The sequence below is a fragment of the Pleurodeles waltl genome, chromosome 4_1 (genome assembly GCF_031143425.1).
Source record: "Pleurodeles waltl isolate 20211129_DDA chromosome 4_1, aPleWal1.hap1.20221129, whole genome shotgun sequence".
Classification (NCBI taxonomy): Eukaryota; Metazoa; Chordata; class Amphibia; order Caudata; family Salamandridae; genus Pleurodeles; species Pleurodeles waltl.
The window spans coordinates 337404269-337429293 of record NC_090442.1 but is presented as its reverse complement, the minus strand read 5'-3'; the positions used below and the strand labels follow the sequence as shown (position 1 = coordinate 337429293).

At 42.0% G+C, this 25025-nt stretch overlaps 1 protein-coding gene across 4 annotated transcripts in view; it reads right to left on the bottom strand.

Annotated features, from left to right (window-relative positions):
* Positions 1-25025, bottom strand: part of PTPRO (protein tyrosine phosphatase receptor type O) — an 814046-nt gene that overhangs the window by 256100 nt on the left and 532921 nt on the right. For all 4 annotated transcript variants that reach the window (XM_069228459.1, XM_069228458.1, XM_069228461.1 and 1 more), the window contains exon 9: positions 20369-20562. In XM_069228459.1, the coding sequence (XP_069084560.1) occupies positions 20369-20562 (194 nt within the window). The remainder of the gene's footprint in view (positions 1-20368; positions 20563-25025) is intronic.

Below are 25025 nucleotides of genomic sequence, written 5' to 3'. Positions count from 1 at the left end.
ATATTATATTCCAATCAGCCTAACATCACATATTGTCGTCCGAGTTAAAATGTATCTACTCCTTACCGTGTCAATTTCTTTTTTCTTCTAATATTTGTTGAACAAAATTCCTTTCTGAATCATTGACAGACATATAACCCGAGGAATGAAAGAACATCTACGTTCAATGCTCTCTTGTTACCCAGTTCCATGGGTGGGCAGCTTGTGCAGGCCAGGTTTTTCCTTGCATGTTGGGATTTGTTTCGCTTGCGAGCCGCTTTAGGAGTTAGAAAAGGGCTCGGAGCCCTGTTCATGCCACGTCAGTTGTCTTTCATTGGTTCTTGGGCTTGACTGTTGAAATCTGCTTGCTTTCATTAGCTGAAGGCACGCATACGTCATGCCTTTTCCGGTGGTTAGCCCTCCTCGAGCGCAGCGACCAAGTACGGAAAACATGCGAGGCTCGCTGTTTTCCGTCTGGTTAGTGGACTACTTTATATCTTTTGTTCTCGCTTGGCAGAAGTCGAGCGCTTTGCATAACCATTCCTTTCCACAAAGGAAAAAAACTCACTTTTTAATATCCGGTTTTGTTCTCTGAATTGGCTGCTAAAAACTACGTTAATCCAACCGTTAGCGGGTCGCCCGGAAGGTAACTTAGCTGTATATGTTTCGCTTTTCTTATGGGGGAGGAGTTTATGTATGTTTTCTTGTCGGTTTAGGCGTTTTGCTTCATTTTTAACATTATTACTTAAATGCCGTAGACTCCCTGACGTGGAGAAATGTTTTTTTTTTTTTCTGGGCTTTCACTGGTGTCTATTTTTGCACATCTAAACATATTTCACTTGGATTTATTGAAGAAAAGACCGTAACAATAGAACCAAACAAAATGTACTAGCGGAGAACAACAATTTTTGGACTTCTTCAACCTACATCTTTCATACTTAAAAATAGTGACTCACTTTCACATTCATATTGAATTTTTATCCCTATCACTCATACTTACTACATTACTTATGTACTTATGTATCAATCTCAAAGACTAATTTGGGATGTAGGTTCTCTATGGCACGTTTTCTATTTCCAACACACTCTTGGTGCAAGTTGACTAATTATGATCCTTTCTTTAGTTTTTGGAGTTGCTTTTTAGATTTTGTAATTTTTAAATTATTAATGTAATGTTTTTGAATTATGATTTATCAGCCTTGAAGAAGTCCAATGTGTGGACGAAACACGTGTCGGCTGATGTTACATGTAGATTCGACAAATATCATCCGTTCTTTTGTTTCAAAGTTCAATTCTGTGTTAGATTATGGACTTTTATTTGTATCTATTCACATTATGTCTTTTATGTTGGTTGGTTTTCTACTGTAGGGGTTTAGTGTTGTATGTTTTTTTATCATTGTCACCAACTTGGAAATAAATATTTTCTTTATATAAAACTATGAGAACCTACATTGTTTGAGGTTAATAATATATGAATGTATATGGATTGTGGACAGTCTATCCCAGTTTATTAATTATATAGTTATATTTGACTGTTTTGACTTTTTGACTATCAATACTTTAGAAAAAAGAAAGAAAGAAAAAAATTGTTATGCTCCGTTAGTACATTTTGTTTGGTTCTATTGTTACGGTCTTTTCTTCAAAAAACCGCAAAGCACATCAAGGCAACGATGTGCATTAGTGTATGAGCACTACCTAACAGTTTTTATACTTGGGTAAATCAGGAAATGTGCATTGATACAATTGCTTAGTGTTGCCAATTTTGTTTTTCACTTGGATATATATTTAGGAAACATTTTGTATAGTCTCTATTAGGTGGGCTGACGTCTCAATGCTTTTTCCCAAGCTCTTCCGCAGCCGCCATCCTCAAAATCCCTGCATATTTTGTACCTGTACACACACACTATATATAGCATCGTCGTTGGGGTAGTCATTATGATTGAGGGAGGCATTTTGTGGGGGATGGTTGCGACTGAAATCAAATTGCGCATAGCCACAGGATTACAGTCACAGACCCTTAAAGTTTACGAAATAAGAACACTCAAAAGGTTTTGAGTGTAACTGTGAAGAAGGAAAACACAGGGAAAATAGTGATAGCTTGTATACACCTAACTTATCACAGAGAAGGCAACACCGAAACAAATCAGCAGCGTGATATCTTAAACACGGAAACAATTCTACGTCCCAAAAGCACTGACAAACACTTAAGAATGAGCACTGCTGAAGTCTGCAGTACTAAGAAGACATTACTGATGGAAGGGTCTACGGCACGTAGATTTACAGCACTAGCAATGTACTGCTTGGAGAAGCTGACCCTATCTGGGATCCCATGGCATTGAGACTAATTTGCTGAATACTATACAGGCTACTAGCGACCGCAAGGAAGCGCATGTTACCGGACTGAACGCTGGGAGCACATATCACTGGGACCTTTTAAAACCATTGTGGAGGGGAGACAATGAAAAATTATGATATCTTGCTGTATACTCCATTACTCCAGTCAATCTAACTAACAAACTCTCATATCTGCGGCTCAAATTAACTCATAATAATACTAAAACTGTACTCATATTTCCCTATACTATTCCACCACTAATTCCTTTTGGGTTCCGGAGTAGCATGCTACTCGCCGAAAAGCGCTGCGACGCCTCGTCAGGGGTAGTAAGCGCTATATAAATACTATTACAATACAATTACGATACAATACATCGACCCTGTTACATAGTTAATTGCACTTTTGCCGGTTATGTAGATAATTGCACTTTTGCCGATAGGTTTCACTATGAGTGAACTGTAGCAGCGCGAGCGCGTTGTTTTTTTCATTCAATGTGGCAACAATAAACCTGTAGGGAGTTTACAACTGCTAATAGCTGTAACTCATTTCTTCTGTGAGTCTCCTTCACACTTATGCTCATGGCGGTGCTTTGAATCGGATCCCACCGCCTGCTGTCCCCAGCACCCCTCGGCCGTCCCTCATCATACCATCCCCACAAACCCTCCTACCGCATTCCTTGTGTTTTTTCCCCTGTAAATCATGAGCTTTTTCACCACCTCCCTACAGGCTTGCTTAGTGTTTTAGCAGCAAACTTATGCATTAAGGGCCTCTGGGCTGTTTGTTCTGGGCCTTTTATTGGACTGCTTGTGAGTGTAATTGCATTCGGAAGCCTGCTGCACGTTTTGCTCGCTTATTTAATTGAAGCTATGCTCCCTGGCTCGGCTTTGCAGAGGCTGAGGTTTAATTTTTCCTCAACAATTTGGTTCCTTTTCGGGCTGGTCACGGGCTCTGACATGTTTTCCTTGGATAGGATGGTTTTGGGGGCTGCTGGGTCCTGCTTCCTTGTGTTGGTCTTTTATTTGCTCCCACGAAGATGTGTGCGAAGATCCTTGTCGCTTTATTCCCCTAGAGACTTTGAGAAAAGCTGTAATCAAAGCACAAGAGTAGGAAAACACCTAATCGATTCAACTGACGATGTGACCATATCTGTTGAGGTATCATAAGCGGTGCTTTAATTGTCCAAGCACTACCAGTTACTCATTACCTGCACTTCTTTCATTTGTAAAGAATAGCAGCAGTGCTCCGGTGCTTTTAATCAGGACGCATCCGCATTTCTCAGCAACAAACAGGTGTTTCGGAAAAGGAGTACCTGCACTTCTATATTTCTATTTCAAGTACTGCCCATAACTACGAAATTTGTAAAGTGGAAGCTGTCCTTAAGGGACAAAATGCACTCTGTGTGTGTGGTGCCTGCATGGATATGAGAGAGCGGGCACCAATCTTATGTACTGGTGATGCTTCCGCTCATGGCCCTGTTTCAATACGCTGTTTTTCAGGCACGTTGCAGATGCTGAGGTCTGCTGCCCTTGGAGGCATGCTCCGTCACTTCAACCTCACCCATCTGGATGGATTTTCAGAGGAAGTCTGCTTCTTGAATATGAATTAAATAGAATTTCTGCAAATCCTTGTAAACTGCTTCTTTATATTGCTCTAGATTAGTACATCAGGCAAAACACAGAAAAGTGGCCATCACATGGCAGATACTGTGTAAAGACAGAACTTCGCTGCAGCCCTGCCAGTCGTGCTTTTTGCCTCTACAGTGTTGTAGCAGTGTGTTTTATCAGGAAAATTATTATTATTAATATATTTATTAATAGTATCGTTATTCCTATTAGGGTGGTGAAAGTGTTATTCTATTGGAATTAGCATGGCAGATTTAAATTAGGATGCTAAATGGCAACATTTTCAATTTTCACTGCAGATAGATGAAGAAGTTGGAAGCGCTTTATATACAGGCAGGGCCACTGGAATGGTGTGGCAGGGAAATACCAAATTATGAGGCAGGGTTGACCAATTTATATGGCAAGAAAAGTCCAGTTATGAATGTACAACGTCAGTGGCTCTCACTCAAATAAATGCGAGACCCATTGCATTGCAAATGCTTGTTTAATTTATTTTTCTTTCATTACATTTCCACCAACTCTTACAGGCGGAGCTCTACCCTGCGGCATACAGCGGTCACCTCCACAGTTCTTTTCACGCACCTTCTGCCCTGTTTTGTCATAATCATTCCTGTGAGCACTCTCCTGGCTCTACAGCTACAATTAACCACAGCTGTACAACATTCTTCCTTCACAGTGCAGCTGTTCCACATGCACCACTCTGTATAAAGGGTAGTGCTGTGACGCACACCCTTCGAGCTTTGCAACACTCACTTGCACCCTCCGCACTCTACCCTTTCCCGCCCCCCCAGAGTGCATTCTGTACTCAATATGTATATCTATCGTCATTTAAAGAGGAACACTTCCCCAGTCACATGCTCTCTCAGTGCTGTGTACTCCCCTGGATGTCTAGTTCCTGATTGCTCCTATCAGCGCTATCTCGATCTCATTGTCATATACTGTGGGAGTGGGCACGGTGCTTTGAGGTGACCAATAGAAGACCCAAGGCACCCAATTCCTTCAAATATTCCTTGATACTGGCTCTTTCTGTTATAGACTCTTGGTGTATACTAAATGCAAAGGTGACGACTCCTAAATCCTCAGCCGTTTTACAACCCAGCAGCGTACCACGTCCCTCTTCTGCCACATAGACTTTGGCTTGAATTGTCTTGAACTCATGGGTAATAGTCATAGTGAATACTCCTCTCAGGGCTAGTGGGGTCGCTTGTCCATAAGCATAGACTTTATCTTCACTCTTGACAGTATAGGAATTGGGGACATTTTGCAGTGTTCTTCTGCTACTAAAACATTTATTGAGGCTCCTGTGTCTATCACTGCCAGGACTTCATGGGTGCCTAACTCCTAACTGAACTTGGCATTTCGGTAACTTTGTCGACATCTGAGAGGCATTACCAAAAGAGAATACCGAATGAACCACAATTTACTTCCGCTTCGTCATCATCGTCCATATCGCTGCCATGTTCAGAAGGGCTTGTCGCCACATTGACCAAGCATTTCCAGTTCGACTTTTGCCAGACCTACATACTTTCACAAAATGGTTCACCTTTCCACAACCAGCACATTTCTTTCCTCTAGCTGGACATTCAGATGGCCGGTGTGATGGTCCACCACAATATCCACATTGTTTCGCAGAAGGCTTGTTCACATGGAATTTTGTCTTGCTCGCAGCTGTGCTTTGTCGTCTCTTCTTTTATAGGCCTCTGGAGAGCTGCTTCCATATGAGACGCACAGACCTTGGACAACTCTTTGGTGCGCCCTATCTGGAGAATATCAAGCAATGACCTTCCCGATTCCTCCAGGATCCGTTCTCTAAGTTTTACTGAAGAACACCCTTGAATGATTTGCCCTCTTATTTCTCCCGCCTCATCAGCAAATCTGCACTTGCTGGCCAGATCTCTCAACCTTATGTTGAAAGAGTCTATAGTTTCTTCTGCCAGCTGGCGCGCTTGCCTAAAAACGAATCGCTCGTAATCTGTATTGGCCATGGGTTCGAAATGTCTATTTAGAGCGGCAATGAACGTGACATGTGTTTTTGGGGCATCTTCAGCAACGTCCTTGGATATTTTGTAGAAATCTTTCCCTCCTAAATGCAAAATTAAAGCACGCTTCTGAGCGTCTTCGACTTTGGTGGGCTCAAAATACAAGAAAACCCTCTCTACCCACTCCTTCCACTTAGGAGCCTGGGTAGAAGGGGCACCTTCCACAATAAAATGCTCGACAGGAGGAATGGTTGACATGACAGCAGCGGCCAGGTGTGCGCTTAATGTACAGGAACAGACTTGATCTCAAACTATGAAATCTGGTACTGACTGGGCAGTGGGTGGTACCAAAACAGAGGAGCTGAGGGGGTCCAGTAGCAAAACATTTGAATCTTTGCCAGCACAAAGTTGTCGGAGTCCTCAGGATTAGATTGGCTGAATAACGACCAATAAACTGAAGAATAGGCCTGAACAGTCCACCAAAACCATAGGAAAGCAATCATTTGTAGGGAACACCTTAAACAGTCACTCAACAGCTCCTTCAGCAAAGGTCTGAGCACAGATCTTGCTTACAGCCCTTGCAAAAACGATACACTGTGTGGTGGGCGGAGCCTGGTCTCCTACAAAAAATTCACCTGCAGCATCGTGTGGAGCAAACACGTGCTCAAAGTTGCAGTGATACCACAGCAAGGAAACACGGAGGTTTGGAAAAATCCCTTTGTAGTAGAGAGGCGTGGCAGGCACCCGCGAAACGCAACAGCCGGGAGAGGGTGTCGGCTTGAAAAAGGGCGTGGCAGGCCTCGGCAACCGTCTTTGAACAGGCCTCAATACACTCCCTCGAGCCGAGGGCGCGGCAGGCCTTAATACACTCCCTCGAGCTGAGAGCGCGGCAGGCCTCAATAATGTCCCCCTTCGTGGCACTAGCACAGCGCAGACAAGCGGCCACCATGGGAAAGAACAGGAACGGTGATCGACATCACACACCCTCCGTAGCCAATATAATGTCGGCCCCTCCCAACATTAAAACAAAGTTGAAATGACTCACGTTGCATCGTATGTTATGTGTTCTGGGTCGTGGCCGCTTTAGGGTGCAGCAGCGCTTTAAATTACGGAGACGACCCTGGGGCTCGCTCCGCATCACCTGCATCTGCCCTCGCAGCCTCGCCCGTTTATTATATACAAGCCCTGACGACAGCAGGACAAAACCACACAAAAACGTGACATAGCGTGGGGGGAAAAACAAGTGGTGTGAATGAAGACCTCCACACCCTTGATCCCCGCGAATGGTAGTGTCCTGGCACCAGTTTCGTCACTGGTGCGCAACACTACAGGACGCAACCCCTCTGCCCAGCAAGAGAAATCACCGCTGCCATGAAGGTGTCTTTGAAGCAAGGACTAAGTGTTACTCACAGTAAGGTTTCTAGGGCCATGATCTCTAAAAATGCTCCTAAGCACAGAACTGCATAACAATTTTGCAAGCCTAACGCCCCCACACCCTGCCCTGATCTTCATTAGGTACGTCTTCTGTGTTATGTACCGTTCCCATTATTCCCCTCACACTTTGTAACACAGTGTAGACGGGTGTATGTGACTAAAAGCTCCCCACAGTCATGCTCTTTCCAGGTGCCTTTCCACACTGTTGAAGACTCAGGGCCAGATTATGACCTTGGTGAAGTGGATTACTCCATCCCAAATGTGATGGATATCCCGCCCGCCGTATTTCAAGTTCCATTATATCCTATTTTTTGGGACGGAGTAATCCCCTCCACCAAGGTCATGATCATGCCCTCAGTCTCATGACCTCAAATTTTGAATAATAACTTGTTTTGTATACAGATTCAGTCCGATGCGCCCTCCCAACATTTTGAAGAACAATAACTTGAGCGCTTCATACCTCACTTCTAGTTTTAAAGTCTGCTGTTAGCCAAGATCTTCTGGTGTCAATAACATTTTACAATCAGGTACTTTTAGCCAGCTCTCTTCTTCCATTGGTGTGTTGTTGTCATTCATTTTTTATTTCCGCCCATTATAGATACAGCATGAGGCAATGGGTCTGCTCACTTCAGACTTTACCGCTCTGTGAGTGACGGCATTTTGCTCTTGTAACAGTGTAACAAGCACTGGCAAAGCCAATAGGTCACACCTATACGAGATCAATAGGCCTTGTCAGTATTTTTAGCCATATTGCATAGCAGCACGGCTACTCTCCAACACGGCTGAGAGTAAAGAAAATGAAAGGGGTCAACATTGGCCACATCACAGCACTTTTATTTTTTGTACTTTAAGCGACTTTGCAAAGTGCTGCACTACTATGCAACATGGCTAAAAACACGTTGACAATGACAATAGATTTCGTATAGGCGAGACCTACTGGCTTTGCCAATTATTGTTTTCTATTACCTGGCACATGTTTACCTTTTTAATAAATGTTTCAGAGCATGCGTTCGAACAGTAAATAAGCCTTCTGCACAATTCTGGGGAATGTTGCACTTTGCCCAAAATTCCCAGTGACCACAAAACGTTAACATCCTGTAATATTTTGAAAGCTACAGAAAACTAGGTCTGAGTAGGATGGGTTTTTCGTTGCATGCTGGGATTTCTAGTCAAAATGAGGCGACTACATTTCCTCTGGGTGAACTACTCATGCATGGGACTGGTAAACCTAAGAGCTGTGTGTGTTAAAATAATTCTACCTGTTTTACTTATTTGTAATACGTTGCAATCCAATTATGGGGTATTGTGCTATGTCAGTACTGAATCGAGATCTTTTTTGCTTCTTAGGTAATGTTACCAAATGGCTACATGTCACCCAGGGCACATATTGTCCATTTCCGGCCATCAGTGAATTCTAGGGTTTTTGGTCCTGGTTAATGTCAAACGAACCAATTAGACTAACATATTGAAAACAATGATTTATTTATTAAGTGTAATGCCAGGACTGCCAAGAGTGAAACTGAGACATTTCATCTTGTAATAACCCTAAGTAAATATGTATGTATGCATGCATGTGTATATCTTGTGACAGGATAGTTTCGGTGGTAAGGATAACATCCTGTGCCTATCTGCTAGTGGCTCTATGTCATGCATTATACCTTCATCCAGCCTGGATTTTTAACCAACATCACTGAGCATGTCAGGATCTGTGTGCTCACAATTGCAGTGTTAAATCAAAAACTGCAAACTACGGAATGCAACTTGGCTTTCTTTGAAAAGCCAAGAACCAAGACTGGATGGTATTAACACACATGACAAAACCCACCAGTGCTAATTGTGCATTTGTCCTCTAGGTGTGGGTGCAATAGGCCTGATCAGATCCATCAGGACCATATATTTACATTCGAAGATGTCTGCATACTGGGCTTACGTTCTGTACACACTTGAATGATCAATGTTCTTTACCAGACTAGCATACCATACGTTCTTGGGTTTTCAGGAAAAAATATCACAGAACACCTTGTTTAGATAAATTTGGATACTTTACATACTTAAGGGTAAGAGTTTTGCTCATAGATTTCAAGTTTCACATGTCCATTCATGAGTAGGAGCTTCAGAATGGGCTATTCTTTGCAATCTGGGACTGATAGTCCTTTGTTATTACAGGCATAAACAAGACTACAAATCTCAGAATGCAAAGTTAAAACCTGTACTGTATCGGCTAGTCACGCATGGATGTGGGAATTTTGAAAGGGTTGTTTGATGTCTTTTCTAAAATGACTATTGACAAGGCAATTATCTTTTTCAGTTCGTGGCCAGTGAAACTACCACTGCCACGTGGTGGAAAGGGAAAACAGCCTTCACTGGTATTGTAACCTCCCGATCACTTCCTGTTCAACAGCACCCCTCCCGTAATCATGCTTCAGAGAGAGGATGGGCGGACCAATTACCATGGGTTTCCACAGCTTAGTTTCCCTGTTTCTCATGTTTATGTGTGACTAGTTACGGCTGTACAGGGTTTTCCTTCTCATTCTGAGATCTGTTCTTTCTATTATATTTCCTAATAATTAAGATTACACTTCTCAGAATGAAGAAACAAAAACCTGCACCGGAACACTTGGTCACACATGGACCTGGGAAACTTGACAGGGCTGCTGCATGGGACCATCCCTGCTGCTGGTCTTACATATACGCACACTACCTACACTGCTCGCAGTCAACCACTGGCGATCCCTGAGGCCCCACCATGCAGTGCGGTTAATCACATATCATGTGTGTGAGAGCTGCAGCTGAGTTGTTCCCAGGAAATGACCATGACTTGCAAAAGGGGAAGATGCGGACCTCCAGCTCAGCCTCCCACTCTCCTCTCAACAAACCAAAGCAATTGGTAAGCTTTGGTGTGTCACCTTTTTCACAACATTGCCAATCCCTCGATCCAAGCTGCTCAGCCTTGGCCTGACACGAAGGCTAACAATCATAGCATGAGGAAGGGTACTAGAGAATGCTTTGATTACTTCCAGGTAATTCCATTTACCCGATTACATCTTCCTCATCCCAATCCTTGAAGAAGTGAAGAATGTGTCACTCCACAGACACTTATCCTCATTCTCAAATACATTAAACCAGGACCCATTCCATCCCAATTCATAAGCATCATGCCTAAGTTGAAGCCACAACTTCCACCCATATGTAAGGACTGGCACAGGACCATGGCAATGGAGTTATGGGATAAGTAATCAAAGCCTTATTTCCTCTTTCACTTCATTGTCCACGTCCTATACCAAAGAAGACTTAAGTATCATCAAAAGAACCAACCAGAAACTTAGGGGGCAGGATGAAAACTCCCATTAATATGCAAATATTCAAGTATTCAATGAGCCTCAGACGGCAGTAACACACGGGCAACAAATTCTCCCTTTCCACCCAAACTCACTTCCAGCTGATAGTGAGAGACAAAGTTAAAGGACACTTGTCTGGTGTGACATTTCAAATGAACTCTGGCAAACAGCACAGTGTATCTTCTGCAAACTGAGAATTCTAGGTCTAGATTGCACCTACTCTTGGCTAGAAGTGGTAGTGGCTAAGGTACTACCTTCTATGTTTGTCACCTGGGAGCTACTGATGATTGTGATGCTGCACATCTCTGAAACACACCAAAAAGATGGAATGTAAAAAAAATCCCATCACTTTTTTCTTTTTCTTTCCTTTTTGTGAACACAGTCCTCTGATTATTATCTTGCAAGAAGCACTTAATGACAAATAGTTTTGCAGTGTGCACTGTAGAGGAGTTGAACACAGAGGCTAGATTTATTAAGATTTTTTTCAACAAAACTCTAAATTTGTTGTGCATTGTTGCATGAAATGGAAAACAAACAACGCACAGCCATCTACGAAGATGGGACTGCTGCTAGTGTCATCCCCTCCACTAGCATAGGCTGGCTTGCATGACACACAACTTTCTTCACAGTGTAGAAGACAGTGTGTGGTGTTTAGCATAGAATTTGTAGTGGAAACATATCCTACTAGTACACATTCCTAGGAAACAGATACATGCAGAAACTTTGCGCGCATTGAAATGCATCAGTTTCTGGGGGGCATCAATATCTTACTCCCCTTGGTTGTCCCTACTTTCACAACCGCTTTTCCCTGTGGCGACATCTTCCACTGCAGCATAATTTCGAGCAGTGGTCCGACACTGATTTGTGACAGTATGTGCAGTTCAGATACTTACGAACGGTTGAATCATTCATGATCTTTAAAATGGATTCACAACATGTCTAGATGTTGAAGGACTTTCTTCATAAGGGTTTTTTCTTCTTTACTTCATTCACTGAAAGGTTGCTATCAACTTTGTACTGATGAAGACCATGCGTAATATTCATCAGGGTTGAAATGTCGACATACTTACCTATTGACTAGAAAACTTTATTGGGTACACATATTATTCTCCAATTTTGAGTCTTGTTTTGAGACTTTGACTATTACTTAGTCCACAAAGCTGTTGTCTTTTTGTCTTTGTAAATCGAACTAGTGCACAATTGCTCATGGTTTTCACTTCTCACGATCACTGTGCTGTTTCCTGGAGCACCTATGCTGAGAACATTTGTTTTCTTGTGCACAGAAACAAACTAATATGTGAAATATAAATAATTGGTTATTTATAGTTCGATGCGCACTTTTTATTCAGTCAGGAGGCATAGGCTTTAAAGCTTCACTCCGAAAGAACAACTGTTCTTTTGAAAATTTCCTAAAGTCATTAGTTTTTCACACGGAAATCTCTTTGGCTACAGTCTGCAGTCTTGCCCCGCTGGAAGAAAGCAAGCTCCAAAAAAATGACTAAGTCCAAAGGTAAAAATCTTCATTAGGAAAGGGCACAAAAAGTATCCAGATGGTGAGGGACCTTCTCAGGGAACGAAATGTAATTTTCTCCAGCTCTGAGCTTTCCTGCCTAAAGTCAATGGCTTCACCGAGACCTTGTCCAGCAGTGATCCGATAATGTGGAACCCTTTGACTTCCATCCCAGAGACTTAGTCCAAAGGTAAAATCTTTCACCTGGATAAGCCAGGACCCTGTATCTGACCCACGTTCCATCATAATCAGCCTTAACTTTTCACTTTTACCCAGTCTAGTATGACAAGATAAACACGGTTGGCACATAACACTTTTGGCACTGTTTTGAACTTTAAACTTTAAAAAAAATCATATCTCCCATCCTACAGATTGGATTTTTGTCATTTAGGCCCATATTTATACTCTTTTAGCGCTGCATTTACGTCATTTCTTGACGGAAAATTGGCGCAAACTTACAAAATACAATTGTATTTTGTAAAATCGCCGCAAACTTACAAAATTCAATTGTATTTTGTAAGCTTGCGCCGTTTTTGCATCAAGAAATGACGGAAATGCAGTGCTAAAAAAGTATAAATATGGGCCTTAGTGTCATTTTCTTTATTTAAATTTTTTACATTTTTCTAAATTAGTTTGGGATTTTTCTAGTGTTATGTTTTTACTTTATTACAGTTTGAGTGTTGCATACATACTTTGTACAATGCTTGTAAGTTAAGCCTAACTGTTTTTATGCCAAGCTATGAAACGCTATCTTAGATTGAGCTTTGTATCAACATTTATGGCTGTCTATGCTGATCCGTTCCCAGTAATGCCCCCTTGATGCAAAGCAATGGAAAGTGATTTTTTCAAAACACCATTTGTGCAGGATTGTAAACCGCAGATGTCACTTTGTGCCACTTTGAGCTGCTTAGCTTTGTGCTAAAGCACGAGCAACGTCTTGGTAAATCTGGTCCAGAGCATGCGCCTTTTTTTGCTTTGCAGATTTGCCACCTGCTGTGACACATGAATTGACTATCTGCACACTTCTATTTTAATTGCCACTAAAGATGGTCACCATAGTATCCCAGTGTGTTAGGTGGATAAGGAATACCACCAAAGAGAGGAATGGTTAGCCACCACAAATAGTCTCACAAAATCTCAAAGGGGCTACATTTATGGAAGGAGCAGATAATGCGCTTAACATGCCACATTGAAATATATTTGGGTGAGGGGTGGGACCCCTGCATCAAGGATCTCAAATGATTCCTATGACAGATATACCATCCCAATCCTATGTTTCCTTTGCAAATTAGAAAAGCTCTAGTTGGTGAGCAACTCAACTATACAGATGCAAGTTTGAGAGTTCTTTGGCTGTGGGCTCATTTTAGATATTTCAGTGACAATAAGGGAGTTCTAATGATCTTTTCAGAAGGGCAGGCACATCCTTTGGATTTAGACCTACAATTAAAAAGAGAATCAGAAAGCTCCTTCTAGGTCAAGAGGATTTGTGTTGCCTGGTTACTAAGAATCTCCTATCACCTCAAAGCAGTGATTTCCCATCACTTGTTCTGAGTTGTGTCCTTGATGTTTGTGTTACTTTGCTCACTGGTGCAGTTCAAGTGCGCCATTCTCTCTACTGGTCTTTCTGCAGTATATCACACCATGAATGCCAGAAGTGCGTGCCTTCTATCTTGTGTGTGGTGTGTACCTGAGCTCCCAAGTTCCCATTTCCATGTATAAGTAATTGAATGAAAACACCATGCCATTTCTCACATTGTGTGATTTGTAGACCTGTTGTTTCCATTATGAAATTAGGACTAAAAATCTAAGAATACAAAGAAAAAAACAGGACTGGAGGTGCTACTCACACATGGACCAGGGAAACTTGAGAGCCGTGGTGAACATACATATAATACCTGTGTCCAGTGAAAGTTCTGCCTACCTCCTCCTCCTTAAAATCAAGGCCCATCAGTTATCGCCCATGGAAGTGGTTAATCCCTTTGCTGTGCTCTCTCAGACCTGCCTTTCTTGTTTTCTCACAGATGTCCCTCAACTCTTTTTCTGAGTCAAGCATCTGCAGTGGTCTGTCTGTGCCTTCTTTGTTGCTCTTACTCTACCCATAGGTTATGCTTTCTCTGCCCACTTATGTGTTTTCTCTTCCCTGCCCCAGATCTATTTTTGCCTCCTTTGTTGGGCTGTCTCTTTCCCCTCACTTTCAGTCCTATGTTGTGACCGCTCAACTCCTCTTTATTTCTCTGCTCTCACTCGATTACTGGAATTGTGAGAGAAGGTTGGGCAAAACCAAACGTACCTCTTTTGTAAGTGCTTCGCATCTCTGCATTCTGGTATCTAAATCTTTGTTTTTGTGATCAGTTATGATGCAAAGAAACAAAATCCAATGAGAGAAACAAATTCCTGAATTAAAATTTCATATCTCCAATCAACCTATGGTGATGCTTCATGTGAAAGGGACACACCATTGCCAGTCCATTAATTTATTTCAGTAATATTTGCTCCATAGTTACCAATTTACCAAAAATGTAGGACTTACTGAAGGTGAACAGAATTGCCAGATCAATACCACAATCTGGCACCTTGAAAACCTGGGTGAAAATCAAATGGATTATAAGAATAGAAGATTCAACAGACCTATTACTACTCCATAGGAATTCTCACCGATCAAGCAGAGCAACAGAGAGAAAAGGGTACAAGAAAGTGGAAAATACAAAAAAGAAACAGGAATTAAATCTGGTGGAATCATGACATGGAAGAACAACAAATCAAAAACAAAAATAGCATTGAAACCCGCACAAATGAGACGGCCGCTATTTTCCAGTTCTTTGTTTTCGTTGAATAACTATAGTCATGGCTGACCTCAAATGGACCAAATAGACTACAGTTTTACATTAAAGTGGTTTGTAGATGTAAAACCCGGACAGATGTGTGTTGCCTCTGATGGTATTTAATCGTCTGGTAACCTTCCAAATAAAACATGGCATAGCTTTTGGTATACTTATTTAAAAAAAAGCGCAACCTGACAGTTACCCTCACAAAAAATAGGAACACGTTGAAAGCTATGCAAATAGCACCTTAAGATGCATTAATTGAACAGAGAACATTTCTGTACTGAGGACATTCTGCTAAGAAGAAGAGCTGTATGCTCTAGGAAGGTCTAACACTCTTCTTGTTGTTTTGTTGTGCTGGCCTACTTGCTGCTTCTGTCCTGGGAGTGAAAGGACTGGACTTTGCTTTCTAAATCCCGCTTCCATGGTTCTACAAGAGCTTGTGTTGAGTTTGCCCTCTGTTAATATGTCTCAGGGCCATCAAAGTCTTCACCTGCCAGCACCTAGGCTCTCTTGCTGGGAGTCCTCACTTGCCAGGTGGTGCCAAATTCAGTCCCTGGGCCCATGGAAGTGAGTTCTGGTGATCTATGCATTGACTCCCAGCTCTGCTGTAAATTGACGCATTGCTGGAAGGATCTGACCAGGCACCTGCTTCTCTGCTGGGAATCAACACATCGCTATAAAGATCCGATGCAGCAACTGCACTGCCACTGCAGAAACGATGTAGCACCTGCTTCATCTTTGCAGACCAACACAGCATCTCTGGATTTTTGACGCATCATCCCTGGGTGCTAATTTCTTCATTGACACTGCACAGCAGTAAGGAACTGAGGCTGCATGTCCAGAAACCAATGCATCACCTCCTTGCGACAGTAACGAACAAACGCATCACCTCCCCTGGCAGTAAGGAACCGATGCATTGCTTGCTTTTCCGGCATCTCACCTTCCCTGTGCCTCTTCTCATCTTTGATTTTTGACACATCTAAGGTACTTTGCCTTAAAACAAACCCATCCATTGATTTCTATGGACTCAATTGCTTAAACTTTTAAAAGTGATATATTGACTTGTGTAAGTTAGATTATTGTCTTTTTAGTCTTGTTTTATTCAGATAAGTATTGGTTATTTATCTAAACTGGTGTGGACTCCTTTTGTAGTGTTTTCACTGTTACCGTGTGTATGTGTACAAATATTTTACACATTGCTTCTGAGATAAGACTGACTGCTTGACCCAAGCTACCAAAGTGGTATTTGACTTAATTTGATCTAATATCTCCCAGAGCAAACAAGCATCTTTTACAAGGGTTAAGTCTGACTTGATCCAGGAAAGATATATAGCATCACTTGTAAAGTAGAATAACAAGTTTGCTATCACAAGACCTATCAAATCTAGATAACACATTTCTATAGTGGTATTTTTTTCTTAGACATTAAACAATGTTGTAGTTACCTCCTTGACGAAAACATCTACACTAGTTAAAAAATATTTGCAAACTGTTGTCCCATCACAAGTCTACCACTCAGGACAAAGATCCTAAAACTTGTATAGTACAACAACTAAACAACTATTTGGATATATGGGTTCTTTTCAAATTTTCACTCTGGTTTTCTCCCCCTGAGCTCATCAGAAACTGATTTGTTATTTTTGAGAGAACAAATGCTATCATTATACGAGAAGAGACATTTTGTGGTATTGATTTTATTGGATCTCTCGGTCACTTTTGATTCTGTAGACAATGGACTGCTGTGTAATAAACTGGAGTGAGAGATATTTGTACTATTTGAAGCTCTGAGCTGGATCCATTTATTTTTTATGAATGGTACTTAAATGTTCAGATTGGATAATTCAGATTCATGTCCCATTCACTGGTCTATGGTATTCCTGTAGGTTCCACCTTATAACTTCTAATGTTCAATATCTAAATAATTCCTTCAGCCAATCTAATTGTGAACAAAGGTCCAGTCTCAAATATATATTTATGTAACTGAAATCATTATGGATCTTCTTGAGAAATCATGGCTACACTAGAAGCACAATTAAGTTTAAGAGCTGTAAGACACTGGATGCCTGTCAATTGGTTGTGTTAAAAAAATAAAAAAGTTATACTCTAGGGTACAAATCCAGTAAATACTGTACTTTGGTTACGAGACTGGGGCTTTTTCTAAAACCTGTGTCAACTGACAAAATTCTGGTATGAGTTTTTGTCACAGGTGTATCCTCAGATGACAGCAGTCAATAGGTCAGCTCTTTTCCATCGATTTCATTTATTTAGGGTAGCCCCATTATTTCAAATCACCCATCTCACCATGCTGGTGAAAGCAGTTCTTTTTATTTTGTATTAAGCCAGTGTATACTTGAACATTTTTCCTAGAATTTGATCAAATTGCATAACTGTCCTAAACAGGGCAGTTTAAATTGAATGTTTGCTACACAAATCTGATTATTTTTCTGGTCACAAGGTAAGATTAGGCTGGCTAACTGTTGGACATGGCCCTTTTTGCGGGCTCATCCCCATAATTTTTGCCTCCTTCCTCCTATTTGTCCTGACCTCTTGCTGTTGGCTGTAGAACTCTGAGCACTTTACCACTGCTGATCAGTGCTAAAGTGCATGTGCTCTCCCTTCTAAAGTTGGTATGATTGGCATATACCTAATTGGCACATTTAATTTACCTGTATCCCTATACCCAGGTCCTGTAAATTAAATGCTACTAATGGGCCTACAGTGCTGCTTGTGCCACCCACTGCTGTGAGTGCTGCCTTCTCATAGGATTGTAATGGAAATGCCTTGCCTTATGTCTAAGGGGTATTGTCTGATTTATGAGGGGCAGCGTAGGAATGTTTGGTTTAGTTGTAATGGTAGTGAGAAATGCTACTTACTAGTGTAAGTGGATTTTTTATTATCATTACAGAAAGGCCACTTCTAAAAAGTGAGCATTTCTATGTGCTTATGAGTCTGGTATTTAGCAGCTTGACTCCAATCCATGCCTGGGCAGAGTGACAGTTGGGATTTGTGCATACGTTCCAGACAGCCTGTACACAGGGAGGGTGGAGGTGTCACAGAGGTGCATCTACATATTGAATGGTCTTACTGGGCTGAGAGAAGGTAAGGCGGGACACATTTGCATCTGTAAAGGCTGTGCCCTGGCCTCACACAAAGGGCTTGATTACCCTCAACTGATGTTTGGAGCCTGTGTTGGAGGAGAGAGGATGCACTCACAGAACCAGTCGTAACTGGTTGGAACATCCTCTCCTCCTCTTTGCTAAACCCTTGCAAAATTGAGTATAAGTATAGGGGATTTTTCCCCATAATTTAGCGACACTCTGGACTTAAACTTGCAGGTAACAGGACACATAATGCTGCTGGAGGGGCTCAGAAACCGCCTTGGACTGCTGCTGCTGTGCTGACCTGTGACCTGCTTAGCCACTTGGATGAACTGCCACCGTCTGCATCCTCTTGGTGCTGGCCTGCTGCTGGGCCCTGCCACTCTGTTCTCCATCTTTTGTGTCCCCCAGGGACTGGGTGCTGTGGCCCCTGGCCCCTGTAAGTGCCTGCTTGTAGCACCTGGTGAGCACTCCATTGGAATGGCCCAAAACGCCTTTTGTGCACTTTCCTTTGAGGAATATAGCGCCTGGCTGGGCGTTTCCCTTCTGAAGGAACTAGCGCTTTGAGAGTGCGTTGCTGAATAGCGCAGGAATTTCACAGTTGCAGTAGACTTGCATACCAGGTCGGGTGCGGGCGAGTCCAGGACCCAGGACCAGACGGGCGGGGAGGAGGTCTCATCGGAGACTCCCCGCCCCACTGGGCCAACATTTTCCTTACCTGACGGGCAGGGAGGAGGCCTCATCGGAGGCCTCCTCATCCCGCTAGCCCCTAGATTTGGTGAGCTTCACCCCCTCGGGAGGGCCGACTGTGGCCCAGGGAGCTACAGAAATTATCGGCACCTGGTTTGGGTGCGGGACCCAGGAGGGGGCCCCTGTGTAAAAACGGAGGGGGTGCGTGCAGCCCCCCCTCTGCCCCCAACCATAAAACGGTCTCCGTTTAGGCATGGAGGAGCCCCCTTTTCTTTTGGCATGGCACTGGAGGTGGCTCCATCATTAAAAACAGGTACTTTTGGTGACATTTAAGCGGATATGTTTGCTGCTCAGGCCTTTTCTGTATTTTCCTGATGTTTCTTTTATGGGCAGGCTGGGACTGAAATGTTAACCTGTTTCTTTTATGATGTGCCATATATTTGCTAGTGTTCCTTTTATGGGCATTCTATGCTAATATGTTTTCATGACTTGTCATATGTTTTCTAATGTTCCTAGTATGGACATTTATGATACTGTTATGACAAGTGCATTTCCATAGTAATGTTTTCCTGACTACTGCTTATGTTGCAGAATAATAAGTAAACTGTGTGTTATGTGTAACTACTGCTGATTTCTGCAGTGTAACAGTATTGTGTAATGTTCTGACAACTGCTTGAGTAGTAGGGTATTACTGACATGTTGTGTTCGGTCTAATGAAGTTGTGTACAATACATAACTTGGTGTTGTGTTTCTTTTGTTATGGGGATAGTGCGTCACGTGTGTTGTGTGTGTTGTTCAAACGCTTTACACATTGCCTATGGGTTGAGCCTGACTGCTCGTGCCAAGCCACCAAGGGGGTGAGCAGGTGTTATTTTGGACGTGTAACTCTTGCCCTGACTAGAGTGGGTGGGTTCTGCCTGGCTTAGGTGCAAACCTTAGCCAACCAGAAACCCAATTTCTAACACTAGCTATGATTTAAAATTTAATGCATTTTAAGTTTGAACTCTCATTTGGAATGCTTTGCAAGGATTGTGCCTGCCCTAGTTACTTAAGTAACAGTTTTCAAACAAAACATTACTCTCGGAAACCACTGTAGCTTCTGACCATAAACTAGCTTTCTCCAGATGGAAGCACATTACATTTGGTGGAAAGCTGCACTATGGAATAGTTTTGCTCAAGGCTCACATACCAACATTGGACATTAATGTCTCACTTATAATTATTATTTTATGTTGCTGTTTCTTCTGATGTAGAATGGATACTGTAATACTAATAAGCTTTTATAAGTTGATTGTGATAATGTAATTCTTCTTTTGCACTTTGAAACATTTACATGCTTTATCTAGACAATAAAGTGAAATATTCTGAAAACATACACTGTTAAAGATATATTGTACAATAATTGGTATTAAAATTTCGGAATGAACTCTTAAGAAAGATTTTTTTGCTATCTGCATCTCAACATTATTTAACGACCATCTTCATTTTGCTCTCAGCAGTGTTTACGTAACTTTAGATAAATGTTTATTGTTAGTGAGAGTATGTGCATATACTTTACCACTGATGCAGTTAAAGAGACAGTAGCCGCGATTTCATAGTAAGGTGTCCACTCCGACGTCATTGTCACAGGGTTGAAGAAAAACATTTCCACCATGTACTTCCGGAAAACCCCATGGGAGGGCCTGCTCCAGCTCAAAACCACAGCAGTGGGCCCCACTGGGTAAAGCACCAAGTCTTTAATTCCTGTAGGATCTAAAATTAAACATATACATATCGTTGCATAATTCTGATGCATAGTATTGACAGTGAGTACACAAGATATGTACAAGATATCAACATGGAGACAAAGAAGAGTAAATATATGTTAAAGGTTTAGCCCATATAAAGCAGAGTAGGTAGGGACTGAAACCTTGTAAAGTATAGTCTGCATATGAACATCTGGAATCCGTCACCCAGAGCTCCACACAAAGTATTTTTTTTAGTGCATCACACAGCTGATGATTTTGAGCTGCCAGTCTGTGCATTGTGGATAAATTTAGTGTCTCCATTAAGAGTGGCGGTTGCCCCCAGGAATGGTTGGAAGGGCAGCGCACGGAGCGGTTGGGGGGAATATTAATAGCAACAGCAAAAAAACACTTACCTGCTGCTGGTCGCCGCCTCAGTGTTCCTCACCACGTCGTGCTTCCATCCCTGTCCAATCCAGACGCTTCTCTCATGCTGTTACTCAGCATGAGAGAAGCACTAGGATTGGCCTGAGTTCGCTCAAATGCTGCTCAGTTATGGAGTGGGAACCTGTGCTTGGTCTCTACCCAGCTGTGAAACACAGCGCAGGTGGAGAGTTTGAAGTGAGCATATCAGTTTGGCCGGCCTAAGATGCACTGGCAAGCCTTCATTCACACTTAGAGTGTACCTACAACTCTCCCCACCCCCCGACGCAATGGATGCTGGCCACTCCCCACCCTACACTCGGAAGACTGGCTAAGTGGAAAAATAAAATGATAGTAAAATACTTTTATTGTCATTTTATTTTTCTGCCTTTCAGCAATGGGACGACGCTCCTTCGCCATCGCAGAGGGGTCACCCCTGTCCATTAAACAGAACCAAAATCATAGATTTGAGTGAGAGCACAATTATTTTGTCTGAAACCTCTGTAAACACAACCGTTCACAAAGAGAGAATGCTGTGATGCTTGGAGACAGATAATTGCATTAAATATGCTGCCTTAATTTGCATTTACAAATCTCATTTCATATTTGGAATAGTTACCTGATAAAGATTTGATAAGAGAATGTCAGGTGATGGTCCAAGAGCTTTGGTGAGTAAATCTGGAATAGTCCATGTGCAGGAGCCCTACTTGGGAAACAAAAGCAGCGCTGCCAAAAATGCTTAAACCAACCCGCTCCCTTCTTTTCCAAACTGTATCTCTCTCTACTCATCTACCCTTTCTCTCTCTCCTTCCCTCCTCTCCCTCTCTGATCTCTACCTCACTTCTCCCTCTCACTCTCTCTCTCTCTCTTCCAGCCCCCTCTGTCTGCTGTAATTAACCTTGTGGACCTAGTGAAAGTGACAGAGGAACCAGCAGTGGGTGGGGCTCTCTGAAGCAGCCTCCAGTGGCCCCAGCCGACCATGGAAATGGCCAGTGCAATAAAAGGCAAGCCCAGCCCTGCTAAGAGGTGCTAAAGCTATCACCTCCAGTTTATTTATACTGGTTTCAAATCTCACCCAAGGGGATGAATCTTTTTGACAAGATCCATATTTGGATCAGTTTTTCTGCTCTTTTGACCCCAAGTGGATGCAGGTTTGGGTAGCTGTCTATTTTTTACTTTGCTTTGTCTGACAAGCTTACTGCATCTTTTTTGGCTATCTTTGATACCACAAGATTTTTTTTAAAGATTTTATTATAAAACAAGTGATTGGCATACAACATGAGCTAAGTTCAGACTAAACAATGGGATTGTATAGTATTTTACAATTTGCTGGTATATTTGTTGGGAGACGTTAGTCAGAGAGCTCAATGGGGTAACAATATCTACATAGCCCAACCGTATGGTGGGAAAGTAAAACAGAGGATAAAAAATAGAGAGAGGCTGAGAGAAAGCAATGCAGAAGAGGAAGACAGAGGGATAGAAGGAAGTACTCAAAGTGAACATGTGGGTGGTGTAGATGGTCTATCAAATCTAAGTAGGTTGTGTCAGCCAGACAGTCATAGAATGATAGTGGGTTTAGCTTAGAGCTAGGATTACCTACCACAGAGATTCCTTTCGACCGTCACGAGTTTCTAGAGACACTGGGGTCACATTTGATATCTTTATTGAACTAGATTGAAGCCTGTAAGGAATGTTTTATTTTCACCTCTGAAAGATGAAGGTCAAGATGTAGGAATACATATTTAGTGTATTTCAGAATCAGGTTACCAAAAATGGGATGGTCTTTGTAGATGGTTAAAAGAGACATCAATGGGAGATTATCTGTTCGCAGCCGTTCAATGGTGGTATAAAGTCATGGTTGTTGTCATGCCATTTTGCCCCCTGGGTGGCCAAAAAAGAAAGTTGGTATTTTCTGAAGTGTGCAAGATTAGCACCACCTGGATACTGAGGTAAATGGAGTTTTGTTTAGGGAGATGCAAGGTTTTTTGGAATTCCAAATACATTTGTGAAGGAGGTGGTCTATGTTATGGAAACATTCATCCGAACAGAGGATGGAGGAAATTTTTAATAAATAGTTAACAATCTGAGTGATAGCCATTTTTATGGATTCAAGTTTGCTCCACCATGTCAGGGATTTTACTGACCATACATCTATGGAATTTTTGAACTTTTTGAAGAACCAGGGACTCATTGTGGCAAATAGATTCAGTGAGATTCTCATTGAAATCGAGACCTAGGTGTTTAAGAAAGTTGGGTTGCCATGCTAAGGCTGGAGAGCCCATGACCTCTCCGGTTCAGATAATGTTAAGTGGGCGGACCATATCCATGTTAAGAGTATAACCTAACACCAAGGAGTATTCACTGATGTTGGCCATAAATTCAGGGATAGCGATGTCTGCATGTTCTGTTATTATTAGGATGTCATCCACACAGGCTGTTGTTTTAAAAGATTTGCTATTAATCTTTGAGCCGATTGAATTGATATGGTTAGTAAGCAATAGCAAAATGGTTCAATGGCTAAGAGAAAAGGGAATGGAGATAAGGGTAAATGCTGTCTTGTGCCTTGTTTAAGTGTACACGGTTGAGATCATACACCATTGGACCTGATTCTAATGCTAGGATCTGAGTATGGGGCCATTACCATATTTATCAATGACTCACCTAGATTAAAGCAGGACATTGTAGCTTTCAAAAAGGGCCATGCAACTTTGTCAAATATTTTTTCAGCGTCGAGTGCTATGGCTACTACCGGTGAAATTTTGGTTTTAGAGATTTGTAAGACATGATCTAACAACCTAATATTATCATTGGAGAGCATGCCTTTAAGAAAGCCAGCTTGATATGGCCCTATCAGAAATGGTAACATCACTTCAATATGTTTAGCTAGCATTTTAGCATTGAGTTTGCAATCTAAATTGATGAGCGATATTGGTTTATAATTTTTGAGATAGGTGTGATCCTTGAGTAATAGAGCTATAATTGCGTCAGCAGAGGTCCCTCCAATATGTCCGGTCTGCGCATGGTTATGAAATAAGTCTAGTAGGGGTATTCACAGCTCTACTTTGAACAATTTATAGAAGTGGGCAATAGCAATAAAGCCATCTGGCCCACGGGCCTTCCCTACTTTAAGGGTTTTGTTGGCTGATTGTAGCTCAAAATCAGTAATGGCCTGTTTGAGTGTAGATTGGCAATGGGCCTCTAGTTGGGGGAGATTGAGTGTGCTGATATATTTTAAACTATCTGAGGTATTAACAACAGCAATTTCATCATACAGTGTCTGGTAGAAGTCTGGGAAGACACTGGATATTTTACGAGGATCTAAGTGTAGATGCCCCACCTTAACTCAAGGAGTCTTTTGTGAACTGGTTTGTCTGAGTTTTAAGTAGCAGGCTAGGACTTTACCAGCAGTGCTGCCAGCACATAGTTTTATTGAATTAAATTTGATCACCCATTGACCAGCCCCAGTGCTTAAGAGTTTATTGAATTCATACTTTTTCTAATTTAAGGTGTCCAAAAGGAAGGTGCCCTTCTCTGAGTAATGTCTGAATTCAAACTGTTTGATCTCGGTTTCCAAATTGTTTATCTGCTTGTTTGCAGATTTCCTAACATGTCAGTGAAACCTACTATTACACCCCTAATAATGGCCTTGAAGGGCATCCAAGAGTACCTGTGGGGAACAGTCGTCGGGGGGGATTTTCATGAAAAAACTTTTTAATAGCTTGGTGGATCTTCTCCAAATGGGTTTTATCTTGTAATATGTCAGAGTTAAGTCTCCAAAACTTATAATTTGGGGTAGTTGTGGCCCAGTCTAGCAAAGCCAAAATGGCCGGATGGTCTGAGATCAGTTTGGGTTCAATGGAAGATTCAAAGATCATTCTTATCAAATTACTGGATACTAATATATGGTCAATTCTGGAGAATGACTGGTGAGGGGGTAGTACAAAGTATAATCTGTAGTGTCAGGGTGTAGGCTTCGCTATGTGTCTGTAAGGGAGTAGCTAGAACATATTTTATGTAGCAGTTTATGGGATGAGAATGGTCTAAATTTCGCTCTTGAGCTGCAGTCTA